Source organism: Pholcus phalangioides, unplaced genomic scaffold (assembly GCF_987345545.1).
Source record: "Pholcus phalangioides strain wild (caught in Gottingen) unplaced genomic scaffold, Ppha-v1.0 ptg000007l_1, whole genome shotgun sequence".
Taxonomy (NCBI): Eukaryota; Metazoa; Arthropoda; class Arachnida; order Araneae; family Pholcidae; genus Pholcus; species Pholcus phalangioides.
In genome coordinates, this window is record NW_028301600.1 from 23,239,573 (window position 1) to 23,267,266 (window position 27,694).

Sequence of the window (27,694 nt, forward strand, 5' to 3'; positions counted from 1 at the left end):
ATCACTTTCTTGAGAAAACTCAAGGTTTTGACGGAAAAATCCACCTCCTCTCTCTCTCTTCTTTGAACGATCATCTGAGTTTTTTAGAAGGTGTGGATAAGAAGAACACACAAATTAGTTTCGCGCCTTCCAATAATGAGGGAGTAAGAAGAAGATTGCTTGTTGAGTGAATGATCTTTTTAAGATCTCGAGGGACTCTTACAACATAGTTATCTGTTTCGTGTTAGCTGGAAACGTAAAGAAACTTTATAATATATATATTTTTTAAGACCTAAACGATATTATCTCTCATTATTAAAATGCCGGTGTAGTTATTGAATGAAATTTGATTCAGAGACTGACTTCCTGATAATAGAAAATTCATACCTCATTGGTCAATATCCTACAATTATCATCCATCCTTGATAAATAGCATTGTCGGATAATTTTTTTTAATCATGGTGGACTTTGGATCGACAAGATATGGGACAAATACGAAAAGGTTTACAGTCAGTCATCTCTTGGATTTACCGAGAAATGGTTGTTGTGTTTTACAAGTTGGGGATCTTTCGAATTCGTCCGAGAAGTTAATTGATCCGGAAGAGGAGGATAAGACTGAAGGTAAGTCATAATTTGTGAAAATGAAGCCTCACTTCAACGATACTCGATATAACGATAAATTCCTCTACAACGATATTTTTTTCGAATCTTGTTTGGAGTTGTTTATAGTCCAATGTTTAACTCCTCCGATGCAATGATATCCTTTACTATGATAAATCCCTCTATAGCGATATTTTTTGAGATTTTGAAACTCCTATAACGATATTTTTTATATTTCACTCAAAATCACCTTCAATATATTTTAAATTCCTCGCCAGTTTTTGTTTTTTCGAGGATGATTAATAATATGGGTATATTTTGCACTATCTATCCTCTGAAAGTGTTAATGTAACTCACCGTGAATCTGTTTTCTGTGTGGTACCTAAGAGGGTTGTGAAGGAAGCTACTCCACAGGGTGAAACAACCAACTGAATTTTATTCATCAACTAATCAATTAGAATTTTTTGCTGCCGAATAAGTGCTAAAAAATGCATATTATGGTGGTATTGGCAATGCCAATTCAGAGGAGATCCGAACAACAGCATAAATTTGGCAGCTCCTGATGATAATGCTACCTCTAGATATAACGATAATCCCTCTACAATGATATTTTCTTTTGGTCCACAGAGTATCGCTGTACCGAGGTTTCTCTGTATTTGTTTTCAATTCCCTCCTATCTTTTTCACACCTGAGCCAAAACTGACGATTAAAAGATTTATTTTAATTGATTTGTGTTTATTGTATGTCAAAATGTCCCATAAAAGGAAAAGAAAATTAATGAATTAACTGATTAATTAATTGATATGAGTCGATATCTTTTCTAGGACCATTTGAGTTGAGTACACAAGTGTGTACCTCAGGTCTTAACTTAAAATTGAATCATTAGCCCATGATATGCCAAAACTCTATTACTGTATTTAACTTTTTCAAAAAAAAATTCCATAAAAATGATAACATGAATGATATTTGAAAGGAAAACTAGATGAGAAAAAAAGTTTTATTAAATTTAAATTATTAATTAATTAATCATCATTTATTAAAAATTTTAGAATATTTTTATTCAGTTTGTAACGTTCATAGCAATCAGTTCAAAATTTAGGTACAACAATCAAAACTAAAAATTCCACTGTTTAATTGGAAATGAAAAAACAAATGTCCTAAAAATAAAACCATTTAAAACTATTTAAATGTGTTAGAAATACAGAGCAAAGAGGATACAGATAATGTTTAAAATATCAACAATAATAACTGGTGTAAAAACTAAAATGCTGTACTAGAACAATAGATTTTACATGAATTTCTTTGGGTATAGCTCATACATCTTGATTCAGTTGGCTTACTAAACAGGTATGGTTTTATATGATATAGTAATTGTTTCATTTCTTGATCGAGAGCAGTTTCTTTAACACTATACATCGATTCTTCTGATGGCTTTTCGTTTTATATGAGTTGTAAATTTGCTGCATTTTAAGGGGAATTGATACCTTTAACATGGTGAAAAACTATGCTCCAATAGAAATATCATTAAAAATACTATTTATATAACCATTGATTTATATCAAATTTTTTACCCATATTTCTGATAGTAATTTTAAATAAATGAAATCTCAACCTCTTGCTTCATTTCAGGAACTCAACAGTTTCCGTTGTTTGAATCGATTTTTATTAAATTATATTTATGTCATGGGTCATGGTATTTTATCATGCGCAAGCTGTTTTTAAAGCATTTTTTTTTTAAATTTACAAAAATTATGTATCCAAGATGTGTAAAACTTTATACCAGCATAGGATAGCACATACAATCAAAAATATGTGTACGAATTTTGAAATAAATCGATGGTTAAATAGTATTTTTAATGATATTTCTATTAGTATTAGAGCATAGTTTTTCATCATGTTGAAGGTATCAACCCCCCTTAAGCAGGGTCGCAATTAGGATGTTTGCCGCCCCCACAACTTTAAAATTCGATAATTTTGTAATGGTTCTCTTTGCTTCTACCTAAAACTGCCGCCCCCTAAATGTTGACGCCCTGGGCAGTTGCCTCCCCCCGTCCCCCTCTAGTTACGGCCTTGCCTTAAGTGCAGTTTTTCCCCGGCTTCGGTAAATTATGAATAACTATGAAGTCCATGCGTAAAAGCAGGGCCAGAAATCGAATAAATTTCTAAACGGTCGACCAAAATTTTTTATTCGATTAATCCGATGAATTTTAATCGAATATTTTCAATTTTCATACGGTAACCATTTATAACAAACGTAGCATTGATATAATATTAATTGATGATATAGAAATATATTTTATTTATTTCCCGGACCTACTCGCTAGATAGAAATGAATTACCTTTTGGGTTTGATAATACAATTGAATAATCGACGTTAGATATGCCAAAAATTCCAAAAAGAACACGGCTATTGCCGTTATTAGCCGTAATTATTGGTGTATCTAACGTCGACTATTCAATTGTATTATTCGCTAGATGTAAACGAATGTAGGAATCAGAGTCAGAAATTAAGACCTTCCTAAGGGTGCGATTATAGTGCACGCGTGTTTCCGATTCTGGAAACCCGCGTCGTCTCTGATTGGTTAAAAACCCCGAATTTCAGGTTTTTTAGCTTTCGCACCGCAAGTTTTACTCTTTGGTGGTACTGGGGGGAAAGCTGATGGATGCTTCCCGAAAACAAAAACTGCTATTCGCAGTGGAGACAATAAATTTTGACCTTGTCTTCTAAAACTCCCATCAGACTCGATTTGGAATTGAAATCATCCCCGGCTTTCGTTGAATCAACTTGCTTTCCCCCATGCCGAAAAATCTGATCAAAATATTCATTCAAATATTCTTATACATGTCCGCTTAACTAAAACGTTATGCACAGAAACATAATTTGTTTCACAATTTCCTTGTCAGAAACGTTCTTGACGCGAGGGTACAACGGAAACGATGGCATGACCACAGAAAAAGATTGATACCGCAGGGAATCCCACACCGAGTGGTTAGCGCACCAACCTCTCGATGATTATGTAAAATGGCTGCCATTCGGCTCGGCAATAAATTTTATGTCCCGGTCTAATTGGCTCTCGTGTGCAGAAATGTGACCATGGTGCGACAAAAATGATCAATGATTTAGGAAACATCTAATCGGTTTCATAGAATGAATCAAGTCAATTTCAAACTTTGAATGAAAATTTGAATCGGATGTATCGTGATATAACATTTCTATGTCCTAGTCATTCTAGAATCATTGCATGAATGCATGAGTTTTTGTCAGAAGATAAATTTGAATACTGTAGATATACAGTGAAACCTGTCTAAGACGGACACTGTATGAGACTGAAACGGAAACCTGTCTTAAACGGAATCAAAATAAAGTCTATTCAATGATAAGTGTTTTGATTTGCACCTTCATGAAACGGAAATCTGTCTAAGACGGAATATTATTTCAGTCTATTGACGTTCCGTTTCGAGCAGGTTTCACCATACTATGATTGTAAATAATAAATACGATGCCGCAGGGAGTTCTCTTCTATTAGGGTTGTGAATTTATGTAATACAGTTGACGCACGGTTTTACAAACCTCCAATTTACGAACAGCACGTTTTAACGAACTATATATAATCTTCTGGCTCCAAACAATTCCTTTAAATGTCTTTCCCATTTACGAACTATTTTTCACGTCCGCACGGGTTCCGAGCGAAAACGAGCGTTGACTGTATATTACCTTCTACGGTCGCCAACTTGGAATTAATATTAAACATTAAATGAGGATACAACAAATTAAAAAATAATTAGTTTTCTAACTTTATTAGTCAATACTTTTATCTGTTGCCACATTGTTTTTTCGTCCCGTATCAGACTACATTTTATCGTAATCGTAAAAAAACTTCTTCTCCAGTCATTCTTCATGTGATAGAAATTTCAGGCTTTTGAATTAATTGAAAAAATAATATTTTGGTGCCGAAAAATGTAAAAAAAATCGAAGATTTAAGTGGATAAATTTCATATCATCAGGTTAAATCTATCAAAGCAATAACAATTACTGCTTTTGAAAGCACTATTCTTATTAATCATTCAATTACTTTTATTTTACTTTGTAAGTGAATTTCAGAATACCTATGAATTGGTAGTTCACCAATCAAAAGTTGTTATATATAATGTGTGTTTTACCAAATAAAATAAAAATTGCGTGAAAGTGTACTCCTACTGAGATGCTCAGCCTTGCTTTTGTCGTAATTGGTGTATTTTGAATACAGAGAGCTTGATAAATGATCAAAAGGTTTTTATAGGCACTTGACTATGTGTGTGTGTGTGTGTGCAATATTATTATTTTTCTATGAAGCTGTCAAAACCACGTAGATGAACTTTCTGCCTCCAAACGTCCCAGATTTTTCAAAGATGGAATTTCAAAAATACCCACAACATAGCTTAAAATTAAAAGAGAAATTAGGTATACTTTGAAAACAATAGAGGTCAAGTCTCAATTTTTTTTAATTCAATAAAAAACTTACAAGAAAAACTTGTTCTGTGCATTTTCTTCTTTATCTATGTATAACGGTTTTGATCTAATATCTTGGGAATTCAGAGGTAAGAAGTTTGATTGAGTTCAAATCTCATCAAATGAAGACATTGATTTGCTTTTACCTGTACGATATATGTTGGTTGAAAATATTCAGCAGTTTAGTTTTTTTTTTTATTTATTAAAATATTCAGTTATAAATTGGGAATTCTGTGTATAAGAGTTTTTCCTACTTTCAACACTGAAATTCACAGGATACACTCATGGAAAAAAATGAAAAAAAGATAGAAACTATATACTCTAAGCGAAATTATGGCATCTGTTAACTGTACTTAAGTGAGCCTATAACTTATTAGATTTAAAAAAATATCAAGCATTTATACACCAATTAGATTATTTTTGAGATCTGATATGGAAATTTCAGATATTCTTAAAGTTTCATATCAGATGGAGTGGCCAAAAAAATTAGTAGAATGGGAGAAGGGTTGCAAAATTTGTGATCAGTGAGTGATCAAAAGAGTGACTTAGAGACACAGCTGTACTTGCAGGAGTGGGGGAAGCCAAGAGGGTTATATCACAGGGTAGCGAATACGAGGAAAGAGTAGTCAAGAAAATTTGACTAGAATGGGAGAAATGTGGCAAAAAAACCATAAATCAACCTCTGGTTATCAAAAGTCCTTTTTTGAAGTAAACTTCGTCAATTAATCTGTTAAGGAATGCGAAATATGCTGAATGAATCATCATTGCTACTATAACTAAGTAATGAGCATCATCCAGCATAAATGTAAAATCTTTATAAAATCAAATCTACCGTAATTGGGAGATTCGCAAGTTCGAATCAGTCATTCTTCATTCAGACAGTGATAACGAGAGATATTTTGGGTGTAAAATTACATTTTAAGCGATAATTTGGATACCGATTGGCAACTGGTTTGTTACGGCAGTTCCCACCATGAGAAGGCCAGGCTTGTCACGAAATATTTGAAACTCTCATCTCAGTCCTAAAAGTGGTACGAGCAATTGATTGAGAAAAAATCTGTACTGAAAGATATATAGTTATTCGAAATCATAATCACTAAATTGAGTTAAGTTGGTAGAAAGTTGGAATTCAAATTAATGATCATTGTTGTTTTACTACTACCTATATAGCTGTTGTTTTCTGAACCAATGATAGGCAAACTTTTTCAGGAGTGGGCCAAAAAACAAAAAGAAACAATTTTGGCGGGCCGGACATATTTGGACAGTGATTCATAATTGTAATTTTTATGTTTAGAAATGAAGTAGGGAATGTGTTATATAATTTGAAGACTGCCACGGTTTTATTGAAAATGGGAGACAATGATTTATCCTTTACAACTGCGAAAAAATAAATAAGCACATTTTAATAACTTTATCCATATTTATTGCACATGTGCTTCATTTTTTGCATATGCAAGAGTTTTTAAATCAATTTCTATTCAAATTCTCATAACTATATTTCCCATATGCAAAACAGGAACACCCCCCATAGATGGATTTTTAAAAAAAAAACATTTTTACACCATTATTTTGAAATCTGCGGTGGGCTGGATACAACTTCTATAAAGTCGCATCTGGCCCGCTGGCCGTAGTTTGCCCATCATCATCCAATCAACTATATAGAAAGAGTTGTGAACTTCTCCACTCAGCATTTCCCGTAATGAAGGTGCTATGTTATGAAGCCGAGCTTTGAATGTAGTTTTTATGATCTCTACGTCTTAAAATAAAACGCTCATCCTGCATTGTTGATGTAATGAATTCTTTGTTAAACTGCTATATGGGAGTCACTGATAAACGTTGCTTAGGGAAAGAGGGCCCAGCATGTGGAAAGAGTTTGAGAACCCCTGGCCTATATACAGGGACGGGCTTAAGTATTTTGCGGCCATGTGCGAAAAAAAATTGCGGCCCCTCTGAACAGAGGTTTATCAATACCCCAGGGTGTCCATGTATACTCTGGTGCCAGAGAATGACAGTAAAACTCCTTCGTAGTCATATAAAAATTCCATTTGGCAATAAATATGGACAAAAGTGTCCGCTTTCCAGTGAAAAAATTGCAAGTGAAGGCACTCGAAAATTTGGGGCTGTCCGGGCTAGAAAACCGATTATCTCATAAAACCTTAGAGGTTCTCTATCTTGGACTGAATTTTAAGCTATTGCTTTGCTAAGAAGTTGAAGTCAAAATGTAATAAAAACATTTTTATCCCCTTTTGCGACCCCAAAAATTTAGCGGCCCGGTGCGATAGCACCCTTCGCACCTGCCTAAGTCCGGCCCTGCCTATATATAATGCGATCAAAAGCTCAGTGTGCGTTGATTAAAAATTTTATAATCAAGTTGAAACCTTATTTCACACATTGAGGTTTAATCGACTTTAAAAAATCATTTTGAATCAAAAAAATTATAATTTTTAAATTCCAACAGATTTTTTTAAACTCAGGTTGACAAAAAAAAATTGATCGATTGAAGTTACACATTATTTTAGTTGCATTTTCTAACTAAGAATCATTACGTGCTGGGATAAAATCAGGATGTTATAAATGGTTATTTTATAACATGAAAAAATTTATAATGAATACATAGCTATCGCACTCTCTCTTGTAGACATGGCAGAAATATTAAATTTCTCTTTTTTTTTCAAAAATCGAGGAATTTTTTGCTTTCCAGGCATTGTTGAACTCAAATACCGAAAAAAGTGACAGAAAAATACATAGACAAGGACAACTCGTTTTAGCAAATCTCATTTGTATACTGTACACAGGCGGAGATAGACTTGAAAGTTCTGGGGGGGGGGGCCCACGATGATGATGATGATGATGTCAGTTCATATATACATATATACATTAGATCAGTCGACTCCACCTTTGACGCTGCCTCCCTCCCCCCCGTATCTCCGCCCATGACTGTACAACCTTAAAGAATAAGTGACCTCTGTTTCGTGTTTAAGATACAGTAGAGTTTCTACATAACGGACTTCAATACATCGCATTATACTGTATATAGCGACATTATTACCGGAACGCTCATATTTTCTTTAATTTATTATATATTAACCCTTTCATCGGCTTAGCAGAAATCCCAATCCCCTGTAAAATATATCTTTTTCAATAAAGCTGGCTTTCTTCCGATTTTCTGCAGGTTCAAAGTAAGGAGCGTAGAGAAAAGTGTTTCTTTGAAAGATAAACTTTTGGGCTTGTCATTACTGAAATAAGAGGCTTTTAAGGAGGTGAGATATCTCGTCAATGTCGATGAGAGCGTTAAAAATTACTTCTTTTGTAACAATTTTATTGATAGAACGAACTGATTTCATTTTACGGAAACTTGAATTCTTTTGACGTATTTTGGGACGCATTAAGTTTGTCACAAAATTTTCGATAGCTCTGATAAACTTATTTCAGGATAAGAATATATAAAAAGTTGTTGGATTTTGTTTGTTTTGTTGATCATTAACTATATGAGCAATAATAAAACTGAAGAAGAGGAATATATTTTAAAAACACACCAATTATAATACTGTTGTATCTCGAATTACGAGTTTGATCTGCTCCTGAAAATTACCCGTAAAATGCAAAATCCATTCCTTGAAGCAATTTTCTCATTTAAAGATAATAGAGATTTCTTTAATCCGTTCCACATCTTCAAAATATTAATACCCGTGTAAAAATCAATGTGTATTTCACGCAGTGTAAAAAGCAGTTTCCCACATAAGATGAATATAGGATATGATAATCGATGTTATAATATGGACATCGATTCTCATAATCCTGCAATACAGCAGGTCATGATAATCGATGTCGGTTTCAACTTATTCGAAATACCCGTGCTTCCGTGTGTCGAATATCTATCCCTCATACGTTTCATGCTTGTAAGGCAAATATAGTGAAACATCACTACAACGATACCCGATATAACGATAAATCCCTCTACAACGATATTTTTCAAATCTTGTTATCTTGTTTGGAATTGTCTCTATCCCAATGATAAATTCCTTTCGATGCAACGACATCTATATCTTTTAAATCCCTCAATTACGATATTTTTAGGATATTTTTGAAAAACCGCTATAACGATATTTTTCTCAAATTCGTTTTGAATTTTAACTTCCGTCATTTATTTTCGTTCTTCTGAAAGAGTCTAATAACATCGGTAATTCGCACCACAGGATCACTGAAAGCGCTAAGTAAGTTATTACTACCACCACACTCTTGAAAGACACAGAAGTGTAATGCGGTAAGCAACTTTACAGGAGTAATGCATCTGACTGAACTTAATTAATAAACCAATCAATTACAATTTTTCGCGTCGAATAAATGCATAAAAACGCATTTTCTGCTGGTACTAACAACGCCGATTTAGAAAATATGCCAACAGCAGCATAAATTTGATGACACGTAATGATAATGTCTCCTCTCGATATAACGATAATCCCTCTGCAACGATATTTCTTTTTGGTCCACAGGGTATCGTTATATCGCGTTTTCACTGTATCTGCATTCAAGTTTCTATTCAACATTTTTAGAAAGTAGGCCTATATTTTGCTTGTAATTTGGGTTACTCGCAAGTTGAGACACTCCTGACTAGAGTAACCAATGCATGTTTTTCGCTATAGCAGTATACGAATTTTTGAAACAGTAATATTGAGAAAGTAGTGCACACATCATATTTCAAGCGAATCAAAGTGTACGTGATGCGAGAATATATTGTGTTGAAACTTTACAATAAGAAAAGGAACGAACGCTAACTAATTACAATATATGAGACTTTATTTCGTACCCTACCCAATCATAGATATGACTTGGTCATTTTCTTGGTAGCAAATGGCCTTTTACCTAACGCATAATGCAAAGAAATATGCAAATGTCAGTTTAGGATGTATTAATTTCACATGTTTCCTTCCATTGCCATGCAGTCATTGCATGCATGCGATGGATATAATTACACAACTTTAAAATTTATTTAGAACAGCAACAAAGATGCATATAGAAACGTCCTCTCCACTTGTCAATGCAAGATTCATCGAAAGACTGGTTATTTGTGGAGATGAAGATTACAAGGAAGAAAATTCAAATTTTCGGAAGAAAATGGAGCATACAGTAAAAGGAGCGATATATATGCTGAACATGCTTGTCATATCCTGGAATTTCTTTTATACAATACAAGCATTCTTATAACTTATATCTTGTCTTTTTTTAATCAGTAATTTTAGAAATCATCACTAGTTTTCGTTGAATCGACTTGTCATGTCGAAAAATTTGATCAAAATTTTGATTCAAATATTTTTAAATTCGGTCACTTATCTGAAATATTTTGTATAGGAACATAATTAAAGCATTTAATCGGTTTAGTCAAATAAATAAAATTTGTACTTTAACCTGCAATATAAAAAATTTTAATCGAATTTTGATTGGATTGAACGAATCGATTAACTCAACTAAAATTTTAAACTGCGATTAATAATTGATCAATTAATCGGACCAGTCCTTGGTATTACACAATAAAAGTTTTATAAAAGGAGTTCTCTATAACTTTTATAGTGTAATCACTACCGTAGCCAGGGAAGCGAGGGTATCCTCGCTTAAGCCTCCCCTGGTTTCCACCATTTTGAGACACTTTCTATCACAAAAAATGTTATTAAAGTTCACTCCAGTACCATTTTATAGAAAAGTGACAAGGAAGGTAGTCGGATACCTCAAAGTCTAAGACGGAGAGTGTGCGCGAAAGTTTCTTTCATAGACTTGAAATGACAATCTATAGTCGATTCTGTTCGTGTGCCGGCGAAAAAAAAAAAAAAAAGAGCAATTTTTCTTTTCTGTTTGCCAACAACTCGGCCCATAGAGTCGAGACAAGAGTAATATGACAGCGGAAACGACGGACGCTGTCGCCGCTTTGTTGATGTTGGCTAACGTAACGTCTTTGGAACTGTCGGCGGCAAAGACCAGTAACATTTTCCTGCTCACAGGAGCCGACTTGACAACGCCTGATGCCCCATCCGTATACATACACACTGAGAAGTGCTTCTGTTTCCACTCACAGCATCATTTTCGCAAGATAGCACTGATATTTTCTTCTTCTTTTTTTTTTTTTGCGTGTGTGATGCACCCTTACTTTCTTACTTACGACTCGTATGGCCCCGTCCCTTGTAAAGCCTCATTCCTTTACCCGGACTCACAAAATGAAACGAAGCCGACGCTTTTAATAAATCCGAATCATGGCTTCCACAGAATCCGCAAAAAAAAGAGAAAAAACAACAAAAAAAAACTTTTTTTTTTGCTCTCTCGTCTAAACTCGAATCAAAAATGGCAATTTTAAAGCCCATTTCGATAGTGTTCTCTTTTACCTTAATAATAAGATATACCACTAGAGAGAGTCACTTTTATGGCGTGAATTTCACAAAGTAACTCACTTTGGTTGATGCCGGTTTCGTCTTATCGTGGTAATAAATTGTTTTGTTTGAGCTGATAGTGGAAAAATTCCGTTTATGAGTAAAGCAATTTTTTACATAAATCAAATTTGTTTATAAGAGGAAAACTCATTTTTCATTATTCACTGTGACTAACCGATTTTTATTTTAAGAGGACCTGAAGTTTCCAATGAAAATCCAATATCTTATTGACTTCTATTATGAAATTTATAATAAATAGCCTGTTCATAATCTGTTCGCGATATTATACTCCATTATTTTCAAAAAATTGACAATTATTAACAATTTATAGTTCACCCCTACAGAAACGTATTGATTTTTTTTTAGAAAATAAAATGTAAATGGGTGCTGTTGGCAAGTTTTTAATTGAAACAATACATCGTCACACCAATTTAATTAATTAGAGTGAATTTTTTATTGGCTAAAATGGTTAATTAAGCATAAAATATACAGTTTCCTTGATTTTAAGATAAAATCTTGCTCATATAGCAAAGTTGAATAGTTTTTACCTGGAATTTTATTTCCAATCCCGTGATTTTGGGCGATGTCTTTGAACACGTGAACAGCTCCCAAAAAAGGACACCAATGAGGAATCAAGTCTTTTAAGGTAAAAAGAAGTATTGTATTTACATAGCCGTATTTTGAACTGAAATGGCATTATAAGATTTACTTTTTAATATACCAAAAAAAATTGAGAAAAGAAATAGGTATAATGTTTTTTTTTTACCATGTATATTCAAATATACGTACACGGGACCACTGAGGGTTAACATCAATTTATCGCATACAGTGTTTTGCTTTTCTAAAAAAGTTATTATTAGTCTAATGTGTGGTAGTGATATTAAAACTGAATTTCAACATGCAAAGCTGAAAAATATTTCACCAAAAATCCGGATATTTAAATATCAAGTAATTTTTGTAAAAATGTAGGCTTTTGATGTTCTTTTTTGATTGGAAATTCATTTCAATTCTTTTATATAAACGTACTGAGGTTACATTCTTTTTTTTGTTGATCAGTAACTTTGCCTGCTTCTCTTCCTCTGTATATTCAATCTAGGCTTCATTACGTCATTCATGTAGGCGCTATTGCATTTAGTAGGCATAATTTCTGAAAAGAGTATTCCTGATATCCTTTGTAATTTACCGGACTTTTTTTGAAGTTCAATATATGGCCCTGAACTTGTTAAGGCTGGCCGCTGTGATACCAAATTTAAAGGTTTCGGCTGAGATGTGAAACTAGTGCAAGGAAACTGAAATTACTTCTTAAGTTAAACAATTCATTAAAGTTTTTCCCCTCGTAGACATCAAAATATCTGCGGCAACTAGGATCATCTTGACAACAACATGGACTACCGGGCAAAACACTTCACTGGATGGTGGCAAACCTTAAGGTGGCAATGTAACCCCTCGTTTACCAAGATGCTTGGAGTATACCCATGCGTTGCACTCTGTATAATTTCAAAAGTTAATTGGATTATAGTCTAAAATCTAATTTTGCTTCAAAAGGCCTTGTTTTCTTTTTCAGAAGAAGTTACAGAAGATGGAGAAAATGAGAAGAAAAAACCCAGAAGGAATCGCACCACTTTTACCGCTCAACAACTGAACGCATTAGAGAAAATTTTCGAGCGGACACATTATCCTGATGCGTTCGTCCGGGAAGAATTAGCTCGCAAAGTCAATTTAAGCGAAGCCAGAGTTCAGGTATAATTATCGTATTATAAACCCGATTGTGCTAGAAACTATTTGTGTTCATCAACGGTTTTTAAAATACATCAAAATACTTTCAGAATGTTTCTAAACTATGTGTGCCGTCTTAACCGGTGGGTTAAAGTAACATCACCTATAGAATACCACTTATATTCTATAGGTGGTGTTGGTTAAAGGAGCCGGGTTCGAATGAGAGTGCCAAAATGAACAAAAAATTTCTATCCATTCATTGTATGTTTTTGTGTACGTATTTTAAAGTTTTCTGTACATTGCAAGTGCAAACATTCCATTCCTTTTGTCACCTCCATAGTAGATACAATTTAAGCTCAAATTTTTTTGTGATCCCTGTGCTCCAGAACGCATTGAGACGGACCTGGTGTAATGATTGGTTAGATAACTCTGTGTCCACATATCATCCACGTATCTTAAAGGTTTTAAATCAGTGTACAATGATACCACAGCTAACGAAGATGATTCCAAGAAACGCTATAAAAAAAGACAAACACTGAACTGGTGTCTAAAATGAACAGCTTCAAAATTGAATAAATGAGAATCTACAGGAAGATGAGAGAAACTGAACATGTTTTTACACTATTATACACAATATATTACACTCGTTATACACAATATATTACACTCGTTATACACAATATATTACACTCGTTATACACAATATATTACACTCGTTATACACAATATATTACACTCGTTATACACAATATTACACTAATGCACACGTATTTTACATTAATGTATGCAACCTACACCAGCTTTAGTAATGGTGCTGACACAACCCAGTCAACTTCGTAGGTGCCCCCCCCCCCATCCATTTGGGTTTGGTCAGCTCCTTCCTGTGTATGACACATGCAGATGGAAAAGGTAAGCTTTGCCAATGTCCAGACTGTTCAGTTTGTATTTGTATTTTCTATTTGCTGAATCTTTCAGTTTACATGAAATGGTTCGAAAAATTTCAGGAAAGGAAAGTAAGTACATCTAGAAAAAGCTTCCGAGGTGGATATAAGTTAATTGGACTCTATATTGATAGCAATTCTGATGATGATTAGCATGAAAATTTAGTTCACGACGCTGCTGTTTTATGTTAGTGCGTGCATTCACATCAATAAAAATGTTCGTTAGCCAAATCCGTATTCGTTATACGAGGCAGAAAGATCACGAAAAAAGCTTTCGCTAGCCAAAAAATTCGTAAGCCGAGGTATCACTGTATTTCCAGGTAACATCGATGGTAAATAAGAGACTTCTGATGTAAATTTTGGAATTATAGCCTATATAAAATACGGCACAAAGTGTACATTAACAGCTCATCAAGTGATTCGTGTAAGCCTACAGACAAGAAAAATGTCTCGGTAATTAATTTCGCGTTTATAATGCAAAAATAGCGCGTTCTTTGAATGTTTGAACATCGCCATCACCGTATGAACATTATATATATATATCATTGGCCCGAATTGAAAACTGAACAATTCAACTTTGGAACGAGAAATATCGAGGGATGCATTTTCGGATGTAGAAAACTATCAGCCGAGGGATCAACTCAAAATTGGAGAGTTTCCAGTGACTTTAAGGAAGGGTTTTCCTCTCTCATCAAGATACTATCAAGTTCAGTTGAAAAGCTATTTGCACCGGCACTCTTGCCAACGTGTCTGGTAGAGTTCCGTGACGAATCCATCTGGTGCGCTCAAGACGGATTGTCATCACCTGATGCTATGGACGCTGATACATCGCAACGGAGTCTTCCGCTGAAAGTGTGTCAGGTGCAGGACTTGACGCTTCTTCGTTCTACATCTGATATGGAGTCAATTAGTGCCTAATTGCTATGTGAGCAGAAGAGGAACCTCAAAAGATGATGGTACGAGTTCCTTGGTTGGTCTTCTCCATGTCGCCACACACTCCCTCATTACGCAGTGAACTGACATCAATCAGATGCAGTGCAACTTTCTTCTGAGAAATATATCACCACGGGCAAAGAAAAAAAAGGCACTATTAGTATTCTATTTCTCTTGAAAGCTCTGATAAGATAAAGGAGTTTCGTGATTGCACATAAACGCATAACATGTAGGACCTTAAATACTATAATTACATCATTTTCTTCTGCTATTTCTTCAACGGAAGTATATTATACGACTGAAACATTCTCTATATACCAACTGCGGAAACGTTCATGGTCTATGTAAACTATGAATTTATTTGCATTATGGTTTCAATTTCCATACTAAGAAATTAGAGTCAAGTAATTGCCATGAGGATAGTAAACATGTGCACTATACTATGTGTAAGAGAGACTTCTCCATTCATGTCCTTCCATGATCTCAAAAACACCTTAAATTGGTAACTCCGCGTTTCTCAACCCTTCTGAACCCAACGATCACTAAAATATCCGCTGCAACTCTTTATTTCCCCCATCCTTCGGCTATTTTATCAATAATCAGCAAATTTGTCGTAAATTGCATTTTTGTTTTAGCCACAATTTACTCTACATATTTACTATTGCGATAAACAGTATTTTCCTGAAATAGATATGGTTACCCTCAGTGTGAAAGTAACTTCTATTTGAACCCATAAGAATATTACTAAAGTAAATGAAATTTATTGACAGAATATTGCTAAAATTAAAAAGAACATTTTTCATTTAGTTACAGTAATACCTCGGGTTTCGTAACTTCGGTTATCGTCGGTTTCAGTTTTCGTCGATTTTATCCGCGAAAAAATTGATTTCGGTTTTCATCGGTTGCCTCAGATTTCGTCGATTGACCTCGGACTTGTTTCTCGTTGTGTGACGATTACCCGCGCGTCTAGCCAGACAATTCCATGGGACCAAAGAAAGTTTCCAGGGCCAGCAACCCTTCGATGAAGAAGGCCAGGAACACGATCGAGTTGAAGAAGGAAATCATTGAAAAATACGAGAGCGGCATTAAGATTGCTGAAATCGGCCGCAGGATGTCGCCATCCACGATAAGTTCCATTGTGGCGAAAAAGCAAGCAATAAAGAAGGCTAATGTAGCGAAAGGTGTGAATGTACTAACAAAACAGAGATCGCAAGCAATTGAAGATGTCGAACAGTAAAGGTACAGGGGTCATGGCCCCCACATCCTGAAGCAGGGGCCCCTAGGCTGGGACCTTTTACGGGCCCCTTTATGATGAATTTATAGCGTAAAAAAACAAAAAAATGATGAAAATCATCCCGGGTCCCAGGACTGGAGCCTTGTCAGCCCACCCCTTGTGGGGGCCATGACAGGGGTTTATGGAGAAAAATCACCCAGACCAAGGCCGTAGCGAGAGGGGGGACTTGGGGGTCTGCCCCCCCCCCCCGAAATGTGAGAAAATGACCGAAAAGAGGGAAAAAGATGGACAAATCTATTATTCTATCACTTTGGTTCCCCCCCCCCCCATAAATGAAAGTGGTTCCACCCGAACGAAATTTCTGGCTACGGGTCTGACCCAGACAAAGCTGTTGCAGGCCGTGTCTGCAACTTGTTTAATGATAAATGTCTTGCCCCATTTTAGGCAAATCTTAAAGAGTAGGCAGAAACATACCTCTGGGGACAGCTTTCGTGTGTGACATGGGTCCACTGACTCTGAAGCTGGTCCTAGTACCAAAAGACCAAGAAGGGAAGTGATCTCAGATATTGCCTTGATACCTAAGGTCCTTATGGAGGGAGATTCCCCTCCCAAACAATAAATACAAATACAAATGCAAGGCCACAACAGGCAAAATGCCCAACGAGGTGACTGATATGTTTGCACCTCTCTTTCCCCTCATTGCCATCTTCCATACGCGAAGAAGAGTCTTCAGAAAGGTATAAAAATGCAAATGCCATGTTAAATGTTCATTAATTTTTCACATTAGTCTTTTATATTTATTTTACATTAACTATATTGTTTATAGTATTAAACACTATATTTATACCCTATAATATGTGTTAATATATATGAATTAATTGGATTTGCATTGCTTCATATGGAAATGGTTGCCTCGGTTTTCGTCGGTTTCTTATTCCGCCGATTGTTTCTGGACGAATTATCGACGAAGACCGAGGCATCGCTGTAGAAGAATTATCAAATCTGCCTGAGGACCACCTTTAATATCATCGCGGACCATAGTTTGAGAAACGCTGGTATAACTGAATCGAATTAAATTCATAGAATTTATACCGAGAATGGCAAAATGTATTTATTTATATTTTGTAAAACATTTTTGATGTAAAATACATTTAAAAACCAGGTACCTGATCTAACTGGCTGAAACTTCGAAAAGTCGAATGTCACATCTTGAAATTATATTACGCGAAGAAATATTGATAGTATCCATAGATCTCTTGTTCAGACTAATTCGATCGATTATATCTATTCACAGGGCCGAAACTTGGTTGGGGGGGGGGGCAATTACCACGGGTGGAAAAATTTAGGGGGGGGGGTGACAGTTTTAGGTGAGAACAAAGAACATCACTATAAAATTATCGAATTTTAACTCTATAAAAACCAATCCGGCCGTAGACGGCTCTACATGCAAACAGCCAAACCGCTCGTAGCCGGCCGAGATGGGGGGTATGGGTATATAAGACATTTTTGTGAAAGGGCAGGGAGGGTTGATTGACAGCTGTCGTCAGAGGCGGGAACGAGAAAGGCAAGCGTATACGCCCCATCAGTTGGATTCCGGAAGCTCCACTTCGATAAAGCTGACTGTTGTTTGCAACAATACAACAAAACGAGAGGTTACACTATCATGTTGTTACCCACGACGTTGGCGAAATAATTTTGGGAAAATAATTTTAAAATTATCAAGATGTGTTAAATTTTATTGCTTATAATAGATTATATTGTTTAGATATTTAGAATTTATGGTATCTTGTACTTTTGCGATTGTTGCGTTTTCCTGGAACTTGACTTACAATTAGAGCCAGCTTATGTGCAAAAAAAAGGACACGCAGCATCAAATAATTTTGTTTTATTAGTTGCATACCAACACAATTTATTGAGCCTGTCATAACAGGTGTTCTATCTGAACAAAATCCCGGCAATTTATTAATTGGAACATTGCTAGATTTCCGAAAGTTCGGTGTCATTTGTGTAATGTTATCCGTACTGAACTTCTGAAAGCCTCCATCTTCTGAAATTTTCAGAAAATGTTTTATTCTTTTTTATTACAATTATGGCGATACTCTCATGAAAAGAACTTTCCTTTACCCAAAATTCGGAGAAGTATTTTACTCCTAGTAAGATTTTTAGAAGTGAAAATGAATTTTAATGTACTATTGTAACAATTATTGTTATGGGGATGATGCCCCTCGTATCGAGTGAAAAACATGAAAAGATTCTCTACATAAGCTGAAATGAATTTTTACTATGAAACTGGGAACGGTCCTGCTTGAAAACGTTCACAACCTTGAGAACGTTCACAACCTTGAGAACGTTCACAACCTTGAGAACGTTCACAACCTTCCTAACGGCCATATGCTTCGCAAGTTCTGTTACTTTCTCTAATGGTTATATATTTGGATCATGCGTTAGGGAGGGACAACTGCCCCGGACGGAAAATTTGAAGGGGTGGCAATTTTAGTGACAAAAATGTATAAAAGCACTTTGTTGTGATTCTGGGAGTTGGAAAATCAAGCCGCAAAAATTAACGGCCACTCCTCCGGGGCACCATGTCCGCCTGTACCCCCCCCCCCCTAGTTGCGGCCCTGGTCATCAATACGCATATTTTCAGTTCACACAAAGAAACCCCTCTATGTTTGGATAAACATGACTAATCGCCGACCGATATTATTTACTAGAACTGTAAAAGCAATGAAGAAAAATTTGTAAAAAGCAAAAACATTACGGTACGTTTTTTTGTGTAAAAAAACATAAGGGCATGTTGCAAAGGGACATAAACATGCACATGAACTGAGCCCGTGATAGTAGTATAATACTAAGTAGTATATTTCATTTTGTGCACAATTTTGCAAGTGTTGTTTTATTTCTTTAGCGTATTACTAAGGTTTTTGATTGTTAGTTGAGAGGTTAGTACACAAACCTGTAGCAATACGATTTGACTTCCTTCTGGGACGGCTGCCTTTAGGATTTGGCACCAGACTGCACAGGCTCAATTATGCCCATTTTCGTGCATAAAATGGCCGTGCAATGATTAAAAAAACCACCTAAATAAAGAATGTGGGGGGGGGAACACATTGTTACAGGGGGAGCCTAGCGAGCTATAGCAAAGGGCGGCAGGTTTGAGGAATGAGTGGCCGAGAAAATTAGTAGAATGTGAAAAGAGTGGCAAAATCATAAATCAGTTTCTGCCTAGGGAGTGAGTGACCTAGAGCAGGGATTGACAAATCAAAAAATAATTTAAGCACCAACCAAATTTCATAGGAGCCAAGCATTTTTTTTAAAATAATGGCTTTATTTTGAAAATAATGCTTTTTTTCAGCTTATCTAGGACTCAGCAACCCTTCTCCATGTTGGTAGACACACTGACATAACTACCAAAAACTTTGTTATCCTAACACTTCAATTTAGCAATCAAACATATAATATTTTAGGCACCAATGCCAAATTTCTATATTCGTCATAGTGACCTGGTGCCTGGGAATTGTGAAACCCTGACTTAGAGCGTGTGCAAGTACGTGGATGACCAAAAGAGAAAGCGAGTGACCCCAGGTCGGTGAGCGATCAAAAGCGTGACCTAGAATTGTTGCAAGCGTGTTAATGACCATGCAAAGAACTACAGAGCGAGGGACCTGGTTAATGAGCGATCAAAATCGTGATCTTGATCGGGTGCAAGCATGGGGATGACCAAAACGTAACCTAAAGAGCGACTATGCCAGGTCAGTGAGCGATCAAAATCGTGGCATAGAGCGTATGCTATCATGTGAGTGACCAAAAGGGGGGGGGAACGTAGAGATTGTGTGAGCACGTGAATGACCGAAGCAGTATGCCAGCATGCGAGTGGCCCAAAGCGTGATTTACTGATTTACAGACACAGGCGTTTTCACAGGAGCGGGAGTCCAAGACGGGTATTTCCCAGGGTGGTGAATTCTAGGAATAAGTGGTCAAGAATATTAGAATAGAATGGAAGAAGGGAGGCAAACCAGTAAATACGCCTCTGATTGTTGCCCGATTGTAGTAGTATCCGACCATGAGACTTCCTCATTTTCTACGGATCTAGCGTTTTGATAAACATCTGCGGTTACTACCAACTGGGGTTAGGATTATTGATAAGAAGACAGTCAACGTGAGCAAAAAAGGCACGGCTGTAATTTGTTCAGGGGATTTATGTCCTTTCATTGTCAAGTTTGAAAAACTCATTTTCGCAAAAGGGACACTTCCACATAGTGATTTTACCTCTCGTTTTCTTACGAAGCAGATAATACCTTATAAGTGGGCTGTTTTTATGGGAGTGTTCCAAATAAAGTACACTGGCACCGGATTAGTACGTGAATACATACAACAAAATTGATTGTAAAGTTTTCGTATGGCTCCCAAATCGAGTTTTCTATCGCTTCTAGGTAGTGCATTCAGAAAATGGCCAGCCCCTTTTCTTCCCCACAGATACGATCTTATCCAAAGATCAACGTTGGTTTTACTAATAGATATTTTTCTTCAAAACTCGCATTCCATTTCTATCCAAACGTGAATAGATTGACCTTTTTCCTTACTCTTGAGAATTTTAAATATTTATCATTTCTATGTTTAAGTTGTCAATTATCGATTTGAAGCATCACTTTCGATTTGGAAAATGCCTAAAGAAAGTCTCGTGTATGAAGAAATTCGTCGTATTTTGTTTGAGGATTCAGGTGATTCCGATTCTCCAATTGAAAGTTCCGACATCGAGTATATAGTCACGAACAAGAGACCACAAGTACACGTATATCATAGCTATAAGGAGATAGGATAGTGGATAATATATCGTCATAAGCAGAGGCGTAAGCAGGGAGGTGCATAGAGGGTCCGTATCCCCTCCTCCAAGTCAACCAAAAATTGGAAAAAAATTATTTCGGTAAAAAAAATGCTATATCGAAACTAAATACCTTTTATATGCTATGTTAACCAATAACAAGGGGATTCCCTCTCTGATTACTTTTTATCGCAAGCATAAGCGTGGACAAAGATCATTGGCGTACGTGGGGGGGGGGGGGACATTGAGGTTCTAATCCCTCTCCTCAAACCAAGATTATAGTGTTATTTTGCAGGAAAAAACGAAACCTCCCCCCCAGAAGGAAAAAATTTTGAACCCCTACCCCCCTCGAGAAAATTCTGCAGACGCCTATGACGGAGATACACTGAAAATGCAAGAGGGTCACAGTTGGGAGGAGGGAAGTTGAATTACGATTGAAGGGTTAGCCGTATATTTGTGAATATCATGTCGCTTTTGTATGCATGGGTAAACATAATGCCCTTCCATATCAACCCCCCCCCCCCCAATCACAAGAAGAGTTGGAGGAAGTTCAATATGGCTGGAACTAGAGGCACAGTAGCAGGGTGAAGTTTTTCAAGGAGATATACTGTGCATAAGCACTTTTTGCAACTTTGAAAGCGGAAAAATTAAGTTTATCCCCTCACCTCCAATACGTTGCGATCATGTTCCTAGTACGCCTGTAAGTTTCAACGTATCACCAGCAACAAGTGTGCGAAAATATTTCGTTACATCTTCACTTTTTGTTTTCTAATGGAGGAGGCGAACCAGAGCCGTAACTAGGGGGGAGCAGACGGATCTCGTGCCCCGCGCGCTGGATCAGAGGGGGCGCAAATTTCATTCTCAAACCTTACCTTCAACATTACAAAGGGGTGCCAAAATGCGCACTTGCCCCAGGTGACCAAGCATCTCGTTGCGGCCCTGGGGAGAACGTCAGTTATTCGTAATTTCTCTGACAGAACCAAAAATAAATTAGATTCCTCTTTTGTCGGCAGAATTTTGCCAATATTTGTACTCCTCTGTCTTTGTCAAAAGTCGGCATAGCACAGACACTCCACTCAAAAAAATGACACCAGCCTGAACCCAATTTCATGTTTTTACAAGCTTCGTACTGTCGCCCTTCTCGTAATCAAAAATCAACGAATACACCCCCCTCCCCCCTCCTGATGCTAACGTAAAATTGGAATGGGGCCTGAATTTTTTTTGGTAAAGCTTATTTGTTTTCATATCGAGATACACGAAAGTTTATACGTGGAAGCACTTGTCTTTTCTAATTTTTGAAGTTGTCTTTTGAATTAAAAATTCATATATTAATAGTTCACTTCTACAAAATAAAAAAAATCGAGAAAAGGAAAAAATAATTGGCAAAGTTGGCGAGAATATCTTGAAGAGAAAGGGCGATATATCGCCGCTCACGAATAAATAACTAACCGGACCTTCAGCTGGACCCGTATACGCGTACAGGGACAAAATTAACTCGTGAGCATATATACATGACTTTCATGAAGAAAAAAAGAGTTGGGTGCCTACTCCTTTACATAAAAGAAAAATGCTGTATAAAGAAGGGTGATTTCAGTTTACAATTTGTCTCCACAGGGTACCTTGAAACGAAAAAATGAACAGCAACGCTGTGGCCGGCATGAATAGGAACTGAATGGAAGGAAGGACGGGGGATTAGGTGAGAGGTGAAAGTTTGGACGAGTCCATTTCAGAAAGCAAAAATAGGTTATTTTCACGAACCTCCCAGTATCCTTCAAGAATCGGTAAAGGGCTGGTATAACTGAATCGAATTAAATTCATAGAATTTATACCGAGAATGGCAAAATGTATTTATTTATATTTTGTAAAACATTTTTGATGTAAAATACATTTAAAAACCAGGTACCTGATCTAACTGGCTGAAACTTCGAAAAGTCGAATGTCACATCTTGAAATTATATTACGCGAAGAAATATTGATAGTATCCATAGATCTCTTGTTCAGACTAATTCGATCGATTATATCTATTCACAGGGCCGAAACTTGGTTGGGGGGGGGGGGGCAATTACCACGGGTGGAAAAATTTAGGGGGGGGGTGACAGTTTTAGGTGAGAACAAAGAACATCACTATAAAATTATCGAATTTTAAGGTTGTGGGGCGGCAAAATCATGTTTCCCACGGACGGCAAAACTTATAGTTATGGCCTTACCCATTTGAGTTCGGGTACAAGACGGCCTGTACGCACCATCACGATCTCAAATCACATTTCAAATACTAGTAGGATCACCTCTCTTGACGGTATCAAGATCATGAGAGTGATAGTTCTCTATAACAGTGGTTCCCAACCTTTAGAAGATCGTGGCCCGGTTGATTTCTTTTTTGTGAGTGGAACGCCTGGTCATACACATGACTAATGAGCAACAAAGGGAGCGATATGAAACAGTGAATCACTCACGGTCTGGTTTGGCTGATATCAGGTCCCGGTACCGAGCCGCGGCCTGGAGGGTTGAGAAACACTGCTCTAGAAAACTTAGAATGTAACGTTCTACAAACGATATTGCGTGACATATGGTGCCTTTCGTGATGGCAATGCTTCCACGCAGAGTTTTGTTTCGGTGTGACACACGACCCTACACTGCCTTGAACTGTAACATACCACAGCTACCAACGACGTGTTGACGCGGCGAGAAATTTGCTTCGCTTTAAACAGGAAACGCTGGGGGAGAAACATGAGAAACCCCGCCTCTTTCCTTTTTTTTTACACTCGCTTCATTTAGAAAATGTCTGCTAAACGTCCGCCCATCATTAGGCTAAAGCGATGACCGTCATTCCTGTAACATTCCGTTAGTGCTTCAATTACCTGCTTACATAGGATGGAAACATGTGACATGTATAGAATAACATTTTTTTAACCTCAAAGATAGTGTAGAAGAAAGCAGTTTTTACTTAATCGTTTGTAGTTAATGTGTTAATATGTTTGCGTAAACACTATATGATCAAATGTTTTAAACATTAATTTTTTTGTCTTATTATTAGCATGTACTTATGTCATTCCACGGGTTTTTAGCAGCAAACTGATTTTAACAGATACAGAGCTGCCCCCTCTAGCATCAGTGCACTTTTTCTTTCTATCATACCGATTCCTCAAATAATTCTGAAGCTCCTCGACTGAAAAGTGGTTAAAATGTCATTAATTATACATTAACCTCTGCTTTTTCTTCTGAAAATCGCTTGCCATAAAGATCTTTTTGACTCGAAAGAGAAAAAGGGTTACATAGGCTCAGATCTTGAATGTATGGCAGCTTGGGTAACAAGTGATATTTGGCAATGTGATGCCTGACGCTGTCACAATGCAAAAAAACAGTTCACTTAAGCCTGACTTTTTCCGTTGGCATTATTTGTTCCTCGAGTGAATATACAGCCATTGCTCCGGAATTCCGCAAAAAATTGCAACCGTTTATTTTACAGCATTCTGAAATCTGGTAATTTTTTTAGGAGTTTGTGAGTTGAATCACCTTTGGCTATATATATCTAGAAACAGATTTTGAACTCCCCTGTCGAATTTCCCCCGCCATATTAAATAGCAACAGTCCTAGTGAGCCACTTTCTGTGATTCTTCTGTCAGCAAAAGTGGCACCAAAAGATTTGCAATTTTGCTTACTCTAAGAAATTGGTGCCGAATAGTTTTCACACATTTTGTATTCCCATAGTCTCTGCTGAATTTCTTGTTAGGTCATATTTAGGTTTTTATTAATGAACGTAGTCAAAGTTGGATGTTTTGCTGACATTGATGCTTTAGCAGATCTTCTTGTATGTGTCTGAACTTCCAGACTCCATCATTCCCGTTGACATCCGTGTTACCTGGAAAATACAATGTCATCAAAAAGTTTTCACCTAATTTTTCATAATTTTTCCTGCTTGAAATCATAGAAAGCTATGATTCGTACACAACGTGATCTAATTTTTTTTTTCAACTCTTCCAGACGAAAGTTTCCAGATTTCCACAAAACATATCCTTGCATGGATATTGACCTTGATAGTTCTTATGCTGTCAGCTAATTGATTGCTGCTAAAAACTTGCAGAGCGACCCTCGTGATTTTTGAGCGTATTTTTGTGATAACGACAATAATAATTTGTTTTTCGTTCAAGGTATGGTTTCAGAATCGTCGAGCAAAGTTCAGACGCAATGAGCGCACCATTTTATCTCAAAGAAATCAACATCGCATAACAGCGGCAACGAACATCGAGCAACCAGTGATTCCTCGTCCAACAGTTACGCACCACCATACACAACTCTCGCCGTGGAAAGCCACGAATCCTATCTACGGATCAATCTCGCCTTGTAGCGTGTCTTCGACGAACTTTACAGCACCGTGTGCCGTCTCATCCTCTGCTAACAGCATCAACAACGTGCCGTCCGTCCTGCCAAATTTCTCGGTACAGGCTCACGTACCGCATCACGTTCAGTATGGGATGACAAACTTTCGTTTTCGAAGTCAGGATTACGGTATACCGACACACGCGTTCCACGGGGGACCGTGAAGCCACGTTTCGAACGAAATATCATCCGTAGATCTCAAAAAAAGGACAACAAATCTCTCTCACACGACAAAAATAGGTGATTCAAAAACGTCCTAAACCATCTAAAACACACCCGCAAGTACATATTTTTGAAAAAAATCTATTATTATCGTGATTTTTTTTTCTGGAATTGTTTCTAATTTAAGTGTGAATGCAGATTATTTCTGACCTTAAATATGATTACGTTTTGCCAAAACTTTCATATTTATAACATTTTGGTTTCTTTAAAATATGAATCTACAAGTTAATTTAAACAATAAATTAATTGTTTTTCAATGGTATTTGTCTTTTTTTTGTGGTTTTAACCGGGTCATTATCTGGAGATTACGTGCTATAACAACAGACGGATTTATGGCTCCACCGCATGCTGGCTATTCAAATTTAGCCGCTCTTCTCCCATTCTAATATTTAATGTTCCTGAACATAAATTGCTTAAATTTGTCACCCTTTCGAATTTTCTACAGTAATGGTCAGGCCCCCCCCCCCATCCGCCGTAAGTACGCCTCTTTAGCTATCACAGCTTATAATAAAAAAAAATGTAATGCTGTATTATTATACTTTATAGTTTTGAAAACACTTATATTTATCTATCGTTTGGAAACAATTGAGAAAATGTTGTTCTAGCTATATTATGTATCATTAGATAACAGGTAAGAAGAAAGCAATCTATACTGACGTGAACAGCGTTAAACAGAAGCTGCTGGAGACCATACAGTTGCCAGAGTAATAACTATTCGATAAAGATTTTCAGCTAAGCAAAGCACTCCCATGATGATGAAATCAAAAATATGGGCCTACATTTCCAATGCAAATTCCTTCAACAAAGAATAAAAAAAAGTCACAAAAAGATATGTTTTGTGTGCTTTGGATGAATGAACCGCTGGTCGTTAGCATAGACATAAGATTAATGTTATACCTATGGTCGTTAGAGATCCTAGAGGCAGGCATACACTTCCAATTACAAAACGTATCCAAATAACGTGTAAAACTCAAATGCATCATCTATGTTGCAAAGGGTTGTATAGTTATTAAGATAGAAAGTTGTTACCCTGTCTCTTCTGAGGCCAAGAAAAAAAAATCCCATGTTTGTAAGCGCAACAGGGACGGCTCGTCATAAAGACGCGAAAACGCGTATCCCCCCCCCCCCCCAAGAGAATTTCAAGGCATCAGTTTGATGCCCTAAGTCAGAGGTTCTTAACCAGGGGTCGCCATCCAAACTTGAGTCGCAGGGGCTCCTGAGATGGGTCGTATGAATCCTTTCACAAATACGGTTAAAAATGCATTTGTTGCGCTATTAGTTTCAGTGGTGCTTTAACGCTTCACGTTTTAGGGGGCTTGGGCTGGGCAGATATTTTTTTGGATCTCTTGGGAATTTAAAATTGATAGAACAACAAGAATTGAGAACTGATAAAAAATAATTTTTAAATTGATGGAAAATTAACGAGACAAATGATTGAGGAATGAGTAAGAATTTGGAAGCCATGTGAGAGATAATTCCAGAATTAACAAAAGTTCAGAATTCGTGAATGAAAGAAAATTCAGTATTACGAAAGAAATCATTTCAGAATCAGTGAAAGCTCTGAATAATTTGAGGCCCTCTGATTTGACGGCAATGCGCTCAAGCCCTGTTGGTTCTCCTGTTAAGATACCATGAACTGGTTTCACTAGTCTCTCAAAATAAACAAACATTTTGTCAACCAGAAATATTTAATAGTATTTTTGAAATTAAAAACAGTCCGATGGGTCACTAAGTTCATCATGTTATTGATTTCGGGTTGCGGCTGAAAAAAGTTAAAAACACCTGCCCGAATGTTAATTTAATGTCTCAAAACTAATATACAGGGCGTCCATAATTAAAAGACCCTATTTTAAAGTAGCATACAGGTGAAACGTGTGAAATTCATCATTCATCAGAAAAGTGTGAAATTTTGTAGAGGACTTCTAAAGTGATGGGAATTTGTTTCAGGGAGAAAATAGTTGCACA

The 27,694-nt window shown here is 36.6% G+C and overlaps 1 protein-coding gene across 2 annotated transcripts; it reads left to right on the forward strand.

Annotated features, from left to right (window-relative positions):
• LOC149085077 (paired mesoderm homeobox protein 2-like) lies at nucleotides 1-25,985 on the forward strand. Of its 2 annotated transcripts, none has more exons than XM_089232861.1 (3): nucleotides 1-600; nucleotides 13,049-13,224; nucleotides 25,279-25,985. In XM_089232861.1, the coding sequence occupies exons 1-3, from the start codon at nucleotides 438-440 to the stop codon at nucleotides 25,669-25,671; spliced, it is 732 nt and encodes a 243-aa protein (XP_089088987.1). In that variant the 5' UTR covers nucleotides 1-437; the 3' UTR covers nucleotides 25,672-25,985. The 2 variants fall into 2 exon arrangements, with proteins under 2 accessions (XP_089088987.1, XP_089088988.1); XM_089232862.1 differs by having other exon boundaries at nucleotides 20-600; nucleotides 13,052-13,224; nucleotides 25,279-25,921.
• Nucleotides 25,986-27,694: the final 1,709 nt, after the last annotated feature.

Bases quoted from the DNA above. Each gene is read 5' to 3' on its own strand.
- LOC149085077 (XM_089232861.1), top strand. From the start codon at position 438: ATGGTGGACTTTGGATCGACAAGATATGGGACAAATACGAAAAGGTTT. The intron at 601-13,048 runs GTAAGTCATAAT...TTTCTTTTTCAG, and splicing joins AGAGGAGGATAAGACTGAAG to AAGAAGTTACAGAAGATGGA. The intron at 13,225-25,278 runs GTATAATTATCG...TTTTCGTTCAAG, and splicing joins TAAGCGAAGCCAGAGTTCAG to GTATGGTTTCAGAATCGTCG.